This window comes from Camelus bactrianus, chromosome 6 (assembly GCF_048773025.1).
Source record: "Camelus bactrianus isolate YW-2024 breed Bactrian camel chromosome 6, ASM4877302v1, whole genome shotgun sequence".
In the NCBI taxonomy this organism is placed as follows: Eukaryota; Metazoa; Chordata; class Mammalia; order Artiodactyla; family Camelidae; genus Camelus; species Camelus bactrianus.
Genome location: NC_133544.1, coordinates 83,946,909 through 83,964,849, shown reverse-complemented (window position 1 = coordinate 83,964,849; position 17,941 = coordinate 83,946,909). Strand labels below are relative to the sequence as shown.

The 17,941-nt window shown below is 36.7% G+C and overlaps 1 protein-coding gene across 2 annotated transcripts in view; it reads left to right on the top strand.

Moving 5' to 3' along the window:
- The window catches only part of RFX7 (regulatory factor X7), a 120,658-nt gene that overhangs the window by 91,502 nt on the left and 11,215 nt on the right, over nt 1–17,941 (top strand). For both annotated transcript variants that reach the window (XM_074366169.1, XM_074366170.1), the window contains exons 6-7: nt 16,163–16,283; nt 17,585–17,665. In XM_074366169.1, coding sequence (XP_074222270.1) covers nt 16,163–16,283; nt 17,585–17,665 — 202 coding nt within the window. The remainder of the gene's footprint in view (nt 1–16,162; nt 16,284–17,584; nt 17,666–17,941) is intronic.

Genomic DNA, 17,941 nt, shown 5'->3' with positions numbered 1-17,941 from the left:
TTTCGCCCAGTTTGAAGGAAGAAGCCTTCAGTGTTTCATCATTAGCTATGAAGTTAACTGTAGGTTTTCCATAGATGACCTTTGTCAGGTTGAGAGACGTACAGTCTACTACCAGATTATTGGATACTGAAGCTTATCAAATGCTTTTTCTACATTTGTTCAGATAATCATATCAGATTGTTTTTCTTATGCAATTAATATGGTATGTTACATTTTTGATTAACTTTTGTACATTGAATACGTTTTGTATTTCTGGGATAAGTCACACTTGGTCGTGATGTATTATGTCTTTAAATGCTGACAGACTCAGTTTGCTAGTATTTTGTTAAGGACTTTTATGTCTGTAATCATGAGATAATTGGTCTGGGTTTTTCTTTCTTTGATGTCTTTGTCTAGCTTTGGAGTTGGGTAAGATTGGCCTCACAGAATGAGTTTGGAAGTTTTCCCTCTTCTGTTTTTATGTAAGAACTTATGAAGGATCTGTATTCATCTTTGTTTGGTAGAATTCACCAGTGAAGCCATCTAGATCTGGGCCTTTCTTTGTGGGTACTTGAAAAATTACTAATACAGTCTCTTTTTTATAGATCAGATTGTCTTCTCCTTTTTGAGTCCATTCTGGTAGTTTGTATCTTTCTAGGAATTTGTCTGTTTTGTGTAGGCTATCCAGTTTGATGGCATAGAGCTTTTCATAGTATTCTCCTACAGTCCCTTTTATTTCCATAAGGTTTGTTGTAATATTCCTGTCATTCCTGATTTTAGCTATTTCAGCCTTCTCTCTTTTTTTGTCTTGGTTGGTTTAGTTCAAGGCTTATCAGTTATGTTGATCTTTTCAAAAAATCAACTACTGGCTCTGTTACATTTTTTCTGTTGTTTTTCTATTTCCTGTTTCATTTATTTTCACTCCAATCCTTATTATTCCTCTCTTCTGCCTACTTTGGGTTTTGTTTCCTCTTACTTTTCTAGTTTCTTAATGTGGAAGATTATTCATTTGGGACCTTTCTTCTTTATTTAATGTAGTCATATGCAGCTATAAATCTCTCTCTAAGCACTGCTTGTACTATATCCCATAAGTTTTGGTATGTTGTGCTCTTATCTTTATTCTTCTCAAAATACTTTCTAATTTCTCTTATGATTTCTCCTTTGACCTATTTCTAATGACCACATATTTATGAATTTCCCTTCAGTTATTGATTTCTAATTCCATTTCTTCAGTTAGATTTCTAATTCCATTCCATTATAGTTGGATAAAATACTTTTATGATTTCATTCCTTTTAAATATATTGAGACTTGTTTTATAGCCTAACATATGATCTGTCCTGGAGAATATTCCATGTGCACTTGAGAAGAATGTATATTCTGTTGGTGGTGGTGGAGTGTTCTATAGATGTCTGTTAGTTCTAGTTGGTTTATACTATTGCTTGTCTTACGTTTCCTTGTTTATCTTCTGCTTAGTTTTATGCATTATTGAAAGTGGAATATTGAAATCTCCAGCTATTATTGTTGAATTATCTATTTCTCTCTTCAGTTCTGTCCATTTTTATTTTATGTATTTTGAGCTCTGTTGTTAGGTGCATGACAGGTTATGATCATTATATCTTCTTGATGAATTGACCCATTTGTCATGAAGTGATATCTTTATCTCTTATAACAAGTTTTGTTTTAAAGTCTTTTTCTTCGCTATTAATATAGACATTTCAGTTTTCTTTTGGTTACCTTTGGCATGCTATATCTCTTTCTTTACTTTCAACCTAGGTGTGTTTTTTAATCTAAAATACATTTGTAGTACGTAGATGACATAGTTGGATCGTAGATTATTCTAAATCCATTCTTCTTGTCCCTGCCTTTTCACCAGGAGGTTTAATCCATTTACATTTAATGTAACTACTAATAAGATAGGATTTACATTTGCCATTTTTGTATTTGTTTTCTATATGTGTTATGTCTGTTTGTTCCCCAGTTCCCCCATTACTGACTTGTTTTGTGGTAAATAGACATTTTCTAGCAAACCATTGTAATTCCCTTGTTCTTTCTTTTACTATATGTATTTTTAAGTCATTTTCTGTTGTGGTTGTCCTGGAGATTACAGCTAATATCTTATTTTAAAAACTAGTTTGGATTAATACCAACTTAATTTCAAAAGTGCACAAAAACTTTTGCTCCTATGTATCTCTGTTATCTCCCCCCCCCAATTCATCTTTATGCATTGTGTACCCATTCAACACAGACTTATATTTGGTACTTTATGTAAAGTTGTCTTTTAGATCAGATAGAATAAAGAAGTTACAAACAAAAAATACATTTTGACTGTATTTTATATTTACCTGGGTAGTTACTTTTAGTGGTGTTCTTTATTTTTTTCTGTGGATTCAAGTTACTGTTTAGTGTCTTTTCACATAAGCCTAAATAACTCCCTATCTGCTAGTGATGAATTCTGTCATATTTTTGTGTGGCCACTGAAGTCTCTACTCAGTTTGCTTAACGGTCAGCTATTGATTGAACAGAGATTTCCTTAAACAACTTGAACCAATAAATCAGTCTTTGCCAAACGGCTCTGTGTATGTATTGGGGTACACCGTAAACATTCAATCAAGCAGTTGACAAGCCTTCCTTAGCCTTCACTTCCTACTTTTGCAGAGCCTCAAGTTGAGCAAGAGATTTAGAGCTTAGGAACTTCTTATGTCTTGAAATGCACACAGCTCTTTGCATGTGATTGGTCTTCTAGATTCCCAGAAATACACTGGAGCTTTTTAAAGCTTCTGTGGACATCTTATTTCCCAGCTTTACCTTTTAAGCTTTTTGGTTAGTCTGTTGTTTGTCCCAACTGATAGCCACTGTCCCAGGCTGCCACAAAATTAAGACACTTGCCTATAATTTTTTTAACAACTTTTTTCCCTCACCCTTCCACTCCCACAAAGGAGAAAGCATTTTGCAGTGGGCAGGCTCCAACACAGGTCAGATAAAGCCAGTAGGTGGGGTCTCACATAGAATCCACCACACAAGACAAATAATGAATCTTAGCAATGAAGGCTGGAGAGCGCTCTAGCTGTGTTACGTTTATTCTGGTGACCACCAGGCTGAACTAGGAATATGGGCTGTTACTTTTCAAGGCTACTACTGGAGAATGGAAGAGTATCAGACTAGTGCAGGTTAAAGCTGTTCTTACTGAAAAATCAGCCATTTTTCTTGGATAAATGCTCCCCAGTTTGATGTAAGCCTTGGGTTAATTTCCACAGTTCTCAAAAGTTGTTAGTGACCAGCTTTGCCAGTTTTTCCATTGTTTCATGGAGAAGTGAATTTTAGTGGTTTTTACTATGTAGCTTTCATTGATGTCACCAAAACTGTAGAATTGAAGAACGTGAATGTTAAAGGACCAGAAATCGTTTGTGCAGTTCTAATTGCCACACTTCATTGAGGTTAACTGAAATGGTACAGCAAATGGAATAGCCATTTCAATAAAGAAATAAAAATTTTACAGCATAGAAGATGAAAACATCTATAAAGACTTTCTTTAAAAGTCTGTAAAAAGCATAAACTATGAAAAAGACTCCTAAATTTTATTTGATATTTCCTATTGCTACAGAATGAAGTTCAAAACCTTTTACTTTTCAGAGAAAGAATTATACAGTAGAGAAAGATTGGACTTTGGTGCTAGCCATATCTAAGGTTGAGTCCTAATTTATGATGTGGGGTTTGTAGCCGTAGGCAATCCTTAATCTTTAGTGTTCAATTTGCTTTCTTTCCCTTTGTGAAATATATGAATACCATACTATTTTTATCACGTTTTAAAACTATACATATATAGAATGTTTATCAGTGCCTTGAACATAGAAAGCCCTCAATGTGTGGCAGCAATTGTTACTCAGACTCTTCCACAGTCCAGCATTTTGGCCTTACCTGATATAAACCTTCTTTTGTATGAAATTTTCTTCTCCCTCCTTCCTTTTTCCCCGCTGTTCATCCTGTGCCTTAGCTATTTTGAACTTCTAGGATTTCGAGAACACACCCTGCTCTTCTCAGTTTTTGTTCACACTCTTTGCTCCACATGAAGTAGGTCTGCCTCATCCCCCTCCCACACTAGCACCCGTGTGAATAAATCTCCTTATTTTCTGAGGCCTAATTTACATTCACTTTCTCCATATACCATTATATCTTTAGTAACCTAAATTCAAATTACTCCCTGCTCTGTGACCACATGGCACCTTACTTATATCTCTTTCATAGCATTTATTTACAGTATTTTATGTAACTTTCATTGAGGTGTAACATACACACAGAAAACTGCACAACTCGTAAGTGTACAACTGGATACATTTTCACATAGTGAGTACACTCTTTTTACCAGCTTCCCGATCAAGAAACTGAGCATCACTATCGTCCCAGAGGCCCGTAGTGTCTTCCTCTGGGTACTACCCTTCCCATCACCTTCATGCCACCCTTGCCATGAGAAACTGCTATCCTGGCTTCTAACACCATGGATTAGCTTTGCTTGTTTTTGAAAATTATGTGAATCAAATTATGCAGTAATCAATATTATATTTGTAAGATTGAAGCATTTTGCTTTGTGTAGTTTTGGTTCATTCTAATTGCTTTTTAGTATTCTCTTTATGAATATATACCGTAATTTCTTCCATTCTACTGTGTATGGACATTAGATTTTTTTTTTCCCCATGTGGGTTTTAATTTGCATTTCCTTGATGACTAGTAAAGTTGAGTGACTTTTTAATACAGTTTTTTTGGAAATTGGATTATCCTCTTTTGTGAAGAACCTATCTACGTCTTTGTTCATTTTTACCTTTATAATCACTAAGGGCAGGTAAGTATATCACACTCATCATTTTATGCTGACATAGTTTCTAGAATGCCATTCTTCATCCATCATAGCTCTATGTATTTATTGATTTGAGACTTTATGCAGCAAATTAAGTTGGAGACTGACTGATGTTCTTTAGAAGGAACCTTCTGAACATGTTGCAGTGCCACCAGTCAACAAATACGTATTGAATACCAATTGCATAAAACTCTGCTTGGTTCATCAGTGAGATAAAGAGCCGCCCACTGATGAACTGCCCTTGCCAATCATCTTCACTTCTCTATTCCTTAGTTTCCTCGTGTATAAAATGGTGTAAATACACAAGATGATGCTGGAGTTTGTTTGGGGGGTTTTAAATGCAGACCACCTCGTTTTTAACTGAATTTATCCTTTTACTAAAATGATTTCAGAAATGTTTGAAACTGTTGAAGAACTGTTAGTGGAATAAGATTGAATTTAAGTGGAAACAGAACAAAAATGGTTCATCAGGAATTAATTGAATCAGTGCTCATTGCTTCAGTGTTTTTGTTCATTCTTAATCTATAGGCAGACACTATAAAATCTGACCATTTTATGTGAAGTTAATTTAAAACAAAGAAAAACTGAGACAATTTAAAAATGAAAGTAAGCATACCAATGTAGTTTGCATTATATACAGAGTTATTTTTTTATTAAAAAAAAAAAAACAATCCAACTTAACCAAAAGAATTGTTATTTTAAATGGCCCTCTTATGTGCAATAGTGAGAAATCAAGCCTTTCTTAAGAAATAATAAAAGCAGAAGTACTTACTTTTTATTATTATTAAAAAATTGACACACATTTCTTTTTAAAATAGGGAGGATTTATCAGGTGACTACCCTTGAAGCTTATGTTCTTTTATTAGTAATTTATAAACTTCAGAATAAGACCCTTGACATATAAATCATGATTCAGCATGACTGAATCTATTTTGTGGGATTATTACCCAAAGTCACTTTAGGTAATAATCCCATAAAAAAGGGAAGGCAAGTTGGAAGAAAAGATCTGGTTAGTAAGGTCATACATAATCATTTTTTTATGTATCCATGATAGTGTAACTCTTCTTTAAATTCATTTTGTTGACTTCAAAGTAATCTTTCAGATATATTGTTTATTACATAGTTACTTACCATAAAAATAAAATTTATCACCTGAATTTCAAAGTGATATTTGATCTTAGACTAAGCTTGGCTTTATAGTACTATGAACAATTCTTACTTTCTGTTCTGGGCCTAGACTAGAAGGTATATAACTAACTAACAGACTTAATGCAGTGCTTTTCCAGCTGTGCTGTTCTCTGGGACACCAAACTATCGTGCACGTTACACTGTGTACTTCTGCGGTGTTCTCTGAGTGTTCCTGCCAGACGCCAGAGTCTGGTGGACTTCAGCCATGGCTCGGACTCAGCTGTGTGTCATTGTTCTGCCCAGAACATGGAACAATAAGAAGAATCAAATCTGTTTATAATCAAGATCAGGCCCTTTCAGGAGGTTTTCTCTCTGGAGTCTCGATCTAATTGCACCTAAAGATTACGGGAGGATTTCAACAAGTGTTATATTTTCCAAAGCTTAAGCTGACTAGATGTTTGACCATATTACTTTCACCTCATTTATGTATTACTCAGCAAATGTATTATTTGCTTAATACTTGTAAGGGACTATAATTCTGCCATGTCTTTGGGGCCTTCCTAAAATCCTGTATCTTTTATTATCATCTATAATACATGAATATTAATAAAAGTGTAGGTCTTGGTAAGAAAAGGGATTTTAATAGAAATTAATAATTTTTAATAAATTCTTTTTATAAATATTAGGAAAAATTAATGATCTAATCTTGATTGTTTTCCAGGCATTCAGTTTGCTTACAGTCACTAATTAGTAATAAAAGTTTCTCATCTGTAAGATGAGTGGATTAGGCTGGATGATGAAATTCTTTCCAGATTTACCTCTCTATGCAAATTTCTTATCTACAAAATGTGTATAATAAAAAAATACCTGGGGAAAACAGTTCAAGGTTCAGGAAGATCTTGAACTACCATGGACGCACTGAGTCTACAGCTACATATGGAACTCTTTAAAAAACCTAAAGGCTGACTGAATGAAGACTACACCTCAGGCAAACAGGAAGAAAAGCACATGGAAGCGGGTAGGAGAGGCTCAGGCACAGTCTCACCGTAAACCTTACCGATGGCATGGCAACCCACAATCAGGAGGGAACTGGAATCCTGGAGGTTCTCATGAGGATCAAAAGGTTCAAGCCCCACATCAGGCACCCCAAGTTTTAAGACCTGTATCTGAGAGACAGGCCCCCAAGACATCTAATTTTGAAAACCAGTGGGCTCACATCCTAAGACCCACAAGACTGTAAGTTTCTAACAAATGGCTCTTGAAGGGCCCACACACTTGGACTCACTTGCCCCAGAGCCCAGCTCAGAAGCAGCCTGTCTTGCCCAGACTTAAGTAAAGGAGAATCACATGCTTGTATTGAAGCATCAGCCTGAGGGGCAGCCATCCAGGTTAAGACACATCTAGGAGATATCTGGAACACTCCAGGGACAGAGACTGGCAGGTGCCATCTTTGCACTCTCCCTTTGCTGTGCTCCAGAATACCAGTCTCTCCCAGAAGGGAGCTATTACATGCGTCTAGTGTCCTGATTTTTGCAACTCCCAGCCGGGAGACACCTCTTAATTGTCTAGCTCTGGAGGCCAGGGGAGCTTATCTTCCTGATCTAATGGAACTGTAAGAAACAGAGTCACTCAGAAAGGAACTTATACCCTTTTCTGGCACGCTGATTATTGTGGCTGCTGCAGGGGACATCTGTACATAGTATGGGACTGGTGCCTGTGGGACTTACACTCATGGGTCCCACAGGATTATAACCCACAGCAAAAGAGTTCTTAAACAGCTACCACCTACATGGCACAGCAACGTCACAGATCCAAGAACTTGTTTTTCCTGTGATGGAGACCTATTAGCCAACTGTCATGGCTGCAGCCTAGCCTGAGGGGCAGGCTGCTAGTTAAGCATGCATTTAGGGACTGATTATAATCCTTTTGGAAGACCTCAGAGGGCTGGTGCTATCTTCCTTCTCTCCCTCTGCCACACTCCTGAGTGCCAGTGTGTTCCCAAGAAGAGCATTACACACATCCGGTGCTCTGGTTTTTGTGACTGCTGCCCAAGAGGTACCCCTAGATCAACTGGCTCTGGTGGCCAGGGGACCTTGAATTCCTGCATCATTCGAAAGGAATGTGGCAATTGGAAAGACAGTTTTTGGCTAAGTATCATCCCCAAGGCACTGCACTGATAGCAGACTTGGGGCACACCCAAGTTTTTCTGTGAGGGAGGCCTCTTTGCTTTCCTCAAGCTTTGGCCTAAGGGGCAGCCTCCTGTTTTGGCATATGTCTAGTTACCTACAAAGCTATGCCCAAGGAATGGATGCAGTCTTGGCTTTTTCCCTCTGCCTTGTTCCGTTTCTGGTATCTGACAGAAAAGAGTGGATACACGCGTCAGGAGCCCTGAGTTTTGCAACTGCCTAGGGGACACCTCCAGATTGCTTGGCTCTGGTGGCCAGCAGGGCTTATGCTTGCAGTCCCACAGGACTGTATATACTTGCATACTTTTAAAAACTGCTGCCTGAGGGTCTGGCTTCCAGTCAGCCTGATTTTAGGTACTGAGATCCTCCCTTTTGGGACACTGACAGGTCTTGGTACATACTTAACTACTGAAAACTATTAAAAATATAATAGACTGCTTTGACAAGCACAGAAGTTTAAGGGACTACCAAGACCTAGGACAGGGTTGAACAAGTTTCATCTCCTACACTCCTTCAAGCTTGGGAGATGTGGTGGTTTCATTTTCTGCATAGAAACCAACACAGTGAAGCAAAAGGAAGAAACAAAGGAACATGTTCCAAATGAAAGAACAAGATAAAACCTTAGCCAAGTAACAGTGAAACTGAGATAAGTAATTTACTTGATAAAGAGTTCAAAGTAATGGTCATAAACATGCTCAGTGAATTGGGAAGAAGGATGTATGAACACAGTCAGAGCTTTAACAAAGAGATGGAAAATACGTTAAAGTACCAAACAGAAGTCACAGAGCTGAAGAACAATTACTGAACTGAAAGGTACACTAGCAGGGTTCCACAACAGACTAGATGAAGCAGAAGAAAAGATCCAGGAACCTGAAGATAAGGCAGGAGACGTCATCCAATCAGAGCAGCAAGTGGAAAAAAGTCCAAATAGTTTAAGGGACTTCTGGGACAGCATCAGATGGACTAACATTCCATCAAGGAGACCAGAATGCCCCGCTTATATCAATGGATAGATTATCCAGAGAGAAAATAAGTAGGGAAACATCAACCTTAAAAGACACATTAAACCAAATGGACTTAACAGATACATTAAAAACATTCCATTCAAAAACAACAGAATACATTCTTTTCAAGAGCACATGAACATTCTCCAGGATAAATCATATGTAAGGCCGCAAAACAAGTCTTAGTAAATTGAAGAGAATTGAAATCATATCAGGTATCTTTTTCAACCACAGTGGTATGAATCTAGAAATCAGTTATATGAAGAAAACTGTAAAATTCACAAATAGGTGGAAATTAAGCAACATGCTGCTTGAACAACCAATGAATCAAAGAAGAGATCAAAAGAGAAATCAAAAAATACTTTGAGACAAATGAAAATGGGAATATAACCAAATTTATGGAATACAGTAAAAGAAGTTCTGAGAAGAAAGTTCATGGTGATAAATGCCTTCCTTTAAGAAACAAGAGAAGTCTCAAATAAACAACCTTACTTTACACCTCAAGGAACTAGAAAAAGAACCAAAGCCCAAAGTTAGTAGAAGGAAGGAAATATCAAAGATTAAAGGAAATAAGAGCTGATTCTTTGAAAAGACAAAATTGAAAAACCATTAGCAATATCACCAAGAAAAAAAGAGAGGACTCAAGTAACATCAGAAATGAAGAGAAGATAGTACAACTGATAGCTCAGAAACACAGAGGATCATAAAAGACTACAGTTACATGCCAACAAGTTGAACAACCTAGAAGAAATGGATAAATTCCTAATATACCCTACCAAGAACTGAATCACGAAGAAATAGAAAAATCTGAACAGACTGATTACTAGAAAGGAGCTGGAATCAGTAATGAAAAACCTCCCAACAAACAGAAGTCCAGGACCAGGCAGGTTCACTGGCAAATTCTACCAGACATTCAGAGAAGAATTAATACCTATCCTTCTCAAACCCTTCCAAAAAACAGAAAGGCGGTGGAAATTCTTCCAAACTCAGTTTATGAGGCCAACGTTACCCTGAACCCAAACAGACAAGGTTGCCACTAGAAAAGAAAATTACAGGCCAATATCCTTGATGAATATGGATGCAAAACTTCTCAAAAAATACTGGCGAACTGAATTCAACAATACATTAAAAGGATCATACACCATGTGAAGTGAGATTTCTTATACAGATGGAAGGCTGGTTCAGCATTCACAGATCAGTTATTGTGATACAGCACTTTAACAAAATGAAAGATAAAAATCATATGATCATCTCAATAGCTGCAGAAAAAGCATTTAACAAAACTCAGCATCTATCTATGATAAAAACTCAGCAAAGCAGCTATGGAGGGAAAGTACCTCAACGTACTGGAGGCTGTATATGAGAAGCCCAGAGCCAGCATCGTACTCAGTACTGAAAATCTGAAAGCTTTCCCTCTAAGATTAGGAACAAGACAAGGATGCCTACTCATGCCACTTTTATTCACATTAGTAGTGGGAGCCCTAGCCAGAGCAATTAGGCAAGAAAAAGAAATAAAAGGCACCCATATTGGAAAAGAAAAAGTAAAACTATCACTATTTGCAGGTGACATGATGTTACATATAGAAAACCCTAAAGACTCCCAACAAAAACTGTTAGAACTAATCAATGGATTCAGTAATGTTGCAGGATAGAAAATCAGTACACAAAAATCTTTTGCATTTCTATATACTAGTAAACTATCAGAAAGCAAAATTAAGAAAACAGTCCCATTTACAATACTGTCAAAAAGAATAAAATACCTCAGAATAAATTTAACCAAAGAGGTTTAAGACCTGTATACTGGGAAACTACAAGACATCAAGGAAAGAAATTGAAGAAGACACAAATAAATGGAAGGATCTTTTTGTGGTCATAAATTGAAGAATTAATATTGTTAAAATATCCATACTACCCAAAATAGCCTGCAGATTCAATCAGTCCCTATGAAAATTCCAGTAGCATTTTTCATGGAAATAGAACAAAGAATCCTAAAATTTGTATGAAACCACAAAAGACCTCAAGTAGTCAAAGCAGTCTTGAGAAAGAACAAACCTGGAATCATCAACGCTCTCTGACTTCAAACTCTGTTTCATAGCTGTAGTAATTGAAACAGTATGGTGTTGGCATAAAAACACACACATAGTTGAAAGGAACAGAATAGAGAACCCAGAAATAAACCCATACATATATGGTCAATTAATTTACAACGGAGGAGTCAGGATTATACAGTGAGGGTAAAGACAGTCTCTTCAGTAAATGGTGTTGGGGAAAACTGGACAGCCACATTCAAAAGAATGAAACTGGACCCCTATCTTACACCATGCACAAAAATCAATTCAAAATGGATTAAAGACTAGAACATGAGACCTGAAATAATAAAACACATAGAAGAAAACATAGGTAGCAAGCTCTTTGACATAGGTCTTGGTGATGATTTTTTTTAATCTGACACCAAAAATAAAATTTTTAAAAGCAAAATTAAACAAGTAGGACTGCATCAAACTAAACAGCTTCTGTATAGCTAAGCAAATCATCAACCAAATAAAAGGACAAGCTACTAAATGGGAGAAAATATTTGCAAGTCATATATCTGACAAGTTAATATCCAAAATGTATAAAGGACTCATATAACTCAATAATTTAAAAAAAAGTAATTTGATTTAAAAATGGGCTGGAAGGTCTGATTAGACAGTTTGCAAAGAAAACATAAAGATGACCAACAGGTACATAAAAAGATGTTGGACATCAGTAATCATCAGGGAAATGCAAATCAGAACCACAAAGATATGTCACTTCACTCATGTCAGAATACCTATTATAAAAAAACAACACAAATTACAAGTGTTGGTGAGGATATAGAGAAAATTGAAACTTTGTGCTGTGAAAGGGAATGTAAACTGGTGCAACTGCTATGGAGAACAGTATGGAGATGCCCCAAAAATTGCAATAGCCAAGCTATGGAAACTATCCAAGTATCCATCAGTGGATGAATGGATAAAGAAATTGTGGTGCATATATGTAGTGGAATATTATTCAGCCATTAAAGAGAATGAAATCTTTCCATTTGCAGCATTTGTACCTAGAGGGCATTATGCTAAGTGAAATAAGTCAGACACAGGAAGACTTATATAATGTGATCCCTCATATGTTGAAACTAAAATTTTATATTAAAAAAGTCAAGTTCATAGATACAGATAATGTATTATTGATCACCAGAAGATGGTGGTAGAGGGTGGGAGAGATGGGTGAAGAGGGTCAAAGGGTTTAAAAAATGGATCTTGAACTCATACATTAAGACAGTAGCATGCCTTGAATTGTAGGAGTCCATAGCTGAGAATTACACCACAAATTGAAAGCATATTCTTATACATAAAAGTAGTTGGACTTTATAACATTTCAAAGACATGTAATGCTATTTTCCTTTATTTTCTACATGATACTGTAAGGATAACCTTTTGCATCAGTCTTTTTGTAGGTCGTGATGCGTTGTTGCAGTGAGGCAACTTAGTTGTATTCCAAGGGCTACTGTCACCATCATTAACTGGCATTTAGACACTATGGATAACACATATACTTTATATATACTGGAATATGTGTGAACATTTTCACATAAATAATGTTGAGGATTTTTACTTCTGCAAGAAAATAGGGGCTTCTTTATAGTAGTTTTGAAATTAAGTGTCTTGAAAGGAGTGTAAAAACCTTGTGGAGGGAAAAAAAAAAAACCTGCCTCAAGGTTGTTGGGGGGATTAAATGATGTAACATACAAAACAGTCCAAAAAGTTCATGTATTGTTATGTATCCTATGACTATCTTTTGCCACTAGTCTTTTATTCTGTTTGTATTTTTGTACTTTTAAACAAAATTTTACCTTTACCTTACCGTAATGTACAGTTTGTTTATAAATGGTATGAGTAAACGTTAAAGATTGACTTGCTGCTGACGACTTTGAGTGACATGTTGATGGCCATGTTGAATGTTAGGTTTAATTTCAAAGTCTGTGTAGCAAACTTTTAAAAAAGAGTAAGACCAAAAAAAAAATCTCATTTTAAGAATGGCATTAGAGTGTTAGTTATCCTGTGAACAAAATATCCTCTGTTCCTTCCTCTGTTTTGCATCTTGCATAAATATAATCTGACGCTGAGTTAGGTGTTAATTGACACCATATCTTGTTTGATCAACCTGCAGTTAAAGTTATGAAGTCAGAAAACAAGATGTAAATAACCAAGGTCTCCTCATGACCTGGAATGACCTATGGCTTGTTATGTAGCAATAGTTTCAAAAATGTGAATAGACAGCCTATAAATGATTATATTAAACAGTCATTGACTGCTTAGAACTTCTCAGTGGGGAAGAGGTTGTAATAATGAAATTCATTTTCTTGGAAAATTGGAACCACTGAAAATTGGATAGGCCCCTTCACAGTGCAGAGCCCTCCCCGTCAAGGAACGTGTAAACATTTGGTAACCCATTATTCTACACTCAGCAGGAAGTTGAATTATACAACAACTCATTTCCAGTTCTGAGATTTCACAGAATTAAGGAAATTGATGACCTGTTCAGGTATTGTTAGTGTTACTTTAAAATTGAGGCTCTCCTTATTTTCTCTTTGATGCATAAGATGTCACAGTACAGAGTTTTGAATCATAAGCAGGTTTATTCTTAACATTGCCTGCTGTTTGATTCAGGAGGTCTAATTTGAGTTAGTTATATGTCTGAAAAGTACTTTTATATTTATCTACTAAAGAGTATTTTAAAAATAAGGTCATTGTGAAAAAAAAAAAAAAAAGGTCATTTTTCCAAAAGGTGAATTCCTCTCTTCTTGTGGAATAAATAAGAATTAAAAACCAGATGAAATTAGATGGTCACATTCTAAAATCACACTCAGGATTACTCCTGTGTGACAAGCACATTTTGCGTTGATCATCCTGATCCTGAATTTTGCCACCCTTCCACCTGCCCCTTCTGCCAAAGGAGAAAACTTTGATACACTAATATGAAAAAGCATCAAAACCAAAATCACAGAGGGAGACTAGAATGGATATTGTATCTCTCATTAGACTCCTTGCTTTGATTCTCTTTACTTGGTTGCAGTTTCTTTAGGCCCATCTGCCAGTGCTGTCATAGGAGCCAGTGAGCAGTGTTTTCTTTTTTGCTCTTTTTGTTTTATGTGTTTCTTTAAGGTTTTTTGTCATTTTTAACATGACATACTTATTAAGTCACAATTAAAGTCATTTTAAATTACATGTCATATTAAAGTTTAACATGACAGGTGGGCTTAGTGTGACTCTTTCATCTTGTTTCTAGTTCAGAGAATACCTTGGTGGACCAGATAGATATGGTCACTGCCCTGGCTGAGCTTGCAGACTAATGGAGGAGACAAACAACAAACACATTGACTGGCACATAACTATAAGTCATGAGAAGAGAAATAAGTACACAGATAGGGAATATGGTAAGGGTGTGGCAGGAGGGCACTGCTTTGGGTAGGGAAGTCAGAAGACCCGTTCAAAATCATCATTTAAGCTGGGTCTTGAAGGGTAAGAAAAGTAACATTCTAGGTGGAGGAAACAACATTTCTGATTTGACGCAATTCATTTAAATTGTCAGCCCCCCCAAAATAGTCACTCCATTACTTTATACTTTAAACCTTGGCCCTTGAACCACTTGAAATACCACATTTAGTCTCAATTTAAATATGATGTATCCCATATTCCCTGTAGAGGGAATTCTCTGTACAGAGTAGTCCTTTCCCGTCTCCCTACTCTTCAGCATTGTTGGGAATGCATTTGCTGGGCAACTCCTCTCCTTCCCCTCACCCCCACCCCCAGTAGAAGTGTCTGGTACTTGGTGTGGGGATAGGAAGGGCACAATTAAGAAAAATACTGTTGTCTTTAGACCTACCCCTGTTCTCTGTGTTAAGGCTCCCAGGCGTTCCTGCCTTCTCCTGAGACTCTACCAGTTTGACTCCTTGAGTTCAGGTCACTTTGAGAATATGCCAAGATATTCGGCAGTCTGTAAGAACTCAAGTCCAGGATACCACTGTACCCTGCCCACCAAGCATTCCAGGGGTTTTCCTTCTTCATCCTAAAGCTCTGTCTCTGGCTCTCCACTGCATGACCTCTTCATCAAGAAGCTGCTCTGGTTGCTGCTGAAATAGGGGGTGAGGTGGGGGGATTTGACTGAATTTCTTTGGAATTCCTCTGACTTCCTCTATGGTATTTCTCAGATAGGGGTTCTCCCAAAGGCCAGCAGTTACGAGGAAGGCCTTGGTAGCTAGAGCAAAATGTGGCCTTTTCCTGCTGCTGAACTGGGCTTGGCCTTTTACCTATGACTGGAAGCTCTAGTGAAAAACAGAATACCTGATTCCAGTAGTAGTTAAGAGTTGGCTTGGTTCCCTGGTCCCACTTGAAGTTACTGCCTTACAAAGTGCTTTTTTCCTGACAGTAATAGGAGCTGTAGGGGTGAGAACACTGGACCTTTGGAACCTTTCTCTGTGTCTTCATTTTTTTCCCTTATTGGTGAAATTTGAGTGTTGGTATAGATGATCCCTAAGGTCTCTTAGTTTTGATATATCATATCATTTTTCTATTCTAAACCATGTAATAATTTTGTCTCTAATGTCTGACATAATGTTTACACAGGAAATTGTTCCAGTATGTAAGTTTGATATATATGTGAAAACGTATAGCCTTCTGGTTGAGTCTGAATATACTCATTTCAGAGTGTGCAGTTGGGTTGTCGTTGGAAAACTTTGTGCCAGTATCTCTTCCAGCAAGTTTCTTGAATGCTATTAAAAGCGGTGATACTGTATACCTTGAAGATGAAACGAGCCAACTAAACCTGAGCTAGTCTTTAAAGAATGATGATCATGCATCGAGTGAAAATTGTGGCGAACGACTTGAAGTTGTGTTTATTCCCTTTGTCATAGGGGTCACATTGGACTGAAACAGCACTGTGCTTATGTAACTCTGAGTTCTGTTGCTCTCTAAATTGGTCCCTCCTTCTTTTGCAGGAGCTATTGTGACAATCTTGGTTACCATCCATTAAGTGCTGCTGACTTTGGAAAGATCATGAAAAATGTCTTTCCAAACATGAAGGCACGTCGTCTGGGCACGAGAGGCAAATCTAAATATCCTTTACGAGAATGGTTCTTAGTCATCTCTTTAAGTTCTCACTTATTACAGAACATCTGCTGTTGTAGTTTAGCTAGCACTATATTTAGAAATAAATTCAAACCAACAAATACAAACAACTCAAAAGTACTTGGTAGAATAATTGTAAATGTTGTTTTCCCAGATACTTATTAAACTGCAAGGGAAATAACAAATAGTGGTTATTAGGATTGTGATAGATTTCACCTTACTCTGTCACTGCAATGTGTTCTTGATGGTCTGATCTTTTTTTCTTTAATAAGAATTACTGAGGCAAACCATAGTACAGTAATTGTAAATCGTATCAGTAAAAATGGAGAAAAATGTTAGCTTATCTTCTTTCCTTCCTTGATGTTAGAAACATAGGAATCTTCTTGACAAAATATGCAATATTCAAAAAAATTTCTTGTGGAACTTGTACTGGAAGATTAGTATTCTCTTTAAAGTATTTTTCATCTAACCATTTAATGGCTGTATTAAAATTACATCTAGGGCATATAAAAGGTCCCTCTTGTGATAGAGAAATACTTAGGAGCAAACAGAAGTAAGCAAATGAAAATTAAGAATTTATGAAAGTTCATTCGACCCTTGGGAGAAGATTGTGAAGTTGAGGGTCTCTGCATCATGTTAGAAATACATCCTTTCTCTCTGCTTAGCTGTTGGCCTTTTTCAAAGTATAAAAATTCTGCTGTAGAGGAGATGAGCCAGGAGAGGGGAAAGACTGTTTTTCTAACAGTCTTCAGGTGTTCTTTAACCCCTTGTTGCATGACCTAGTCTTGTTTCCTGAGTATAAATGAAAATGTCTTGTTGTGTCTTTGGCATGTTACAGGCGATAATCCAGTGTGTTTCAGTGGAAAAAGAGAAGTGAAAAGGTTAAAGCCCTTGTGACACTCTGAAGAGTTGTTTTTGTCCCAGTGCCCTGGGCTAAAGTTTCCCTTCTCCCTGCCAGGTTTCCATCTGGATATTCCTTTCCTTCTGACCTGTTTGTTACTGGTGGCTGGCACAGCTTATTAAGAACAGTTATTCATAAAATTTATAACAGATGAGAATCATTTTGTTTCACTTAGGACGGTAACATCCTACACAGACTGTTCCAGTTTCTAAAGAGTAAAAGTGTCCTGAGTTTTCTAATATTAAGGTTTCTCTTACTGAAAAACTCAGAAAGTAGACCCTATCTCAGGTGATTTTATCCTTATTTCATATACGCTTACTTTTCAAGTGCTAATTATGTAAACAGCTGGTTTAATTTAGAGGACTTTCGACCTTAACCATTTATTACATATTGCTACAGTGGACTAAGAAAAAAAGCTTTTGTTCATATGCCAACACTGCCCAATCTTGATTTTCACAAAACTGGAGATGGGGTAAGAATTTCTGCCTTTTCTTTTTAGTAAGTAAAATTGCACCTTATTACCAGCATGGAAATGCATATTGCATAGTCTCATTGGAATAGAACCAGGCACCAGGAACTGTGCCTTTCACAAAGTAAATGAGCCAAAAAATTCAGTAGTGTCTGGAAATTGTTAGCATATGTGACTTATATCAACATGGCTAGTGAAATTAAGGGGAAAAAAGATAGATCTAAAGTTATTGATTTGTAGATACGTAAATGATATACATTGTCAAGAGGAAAATTTAAA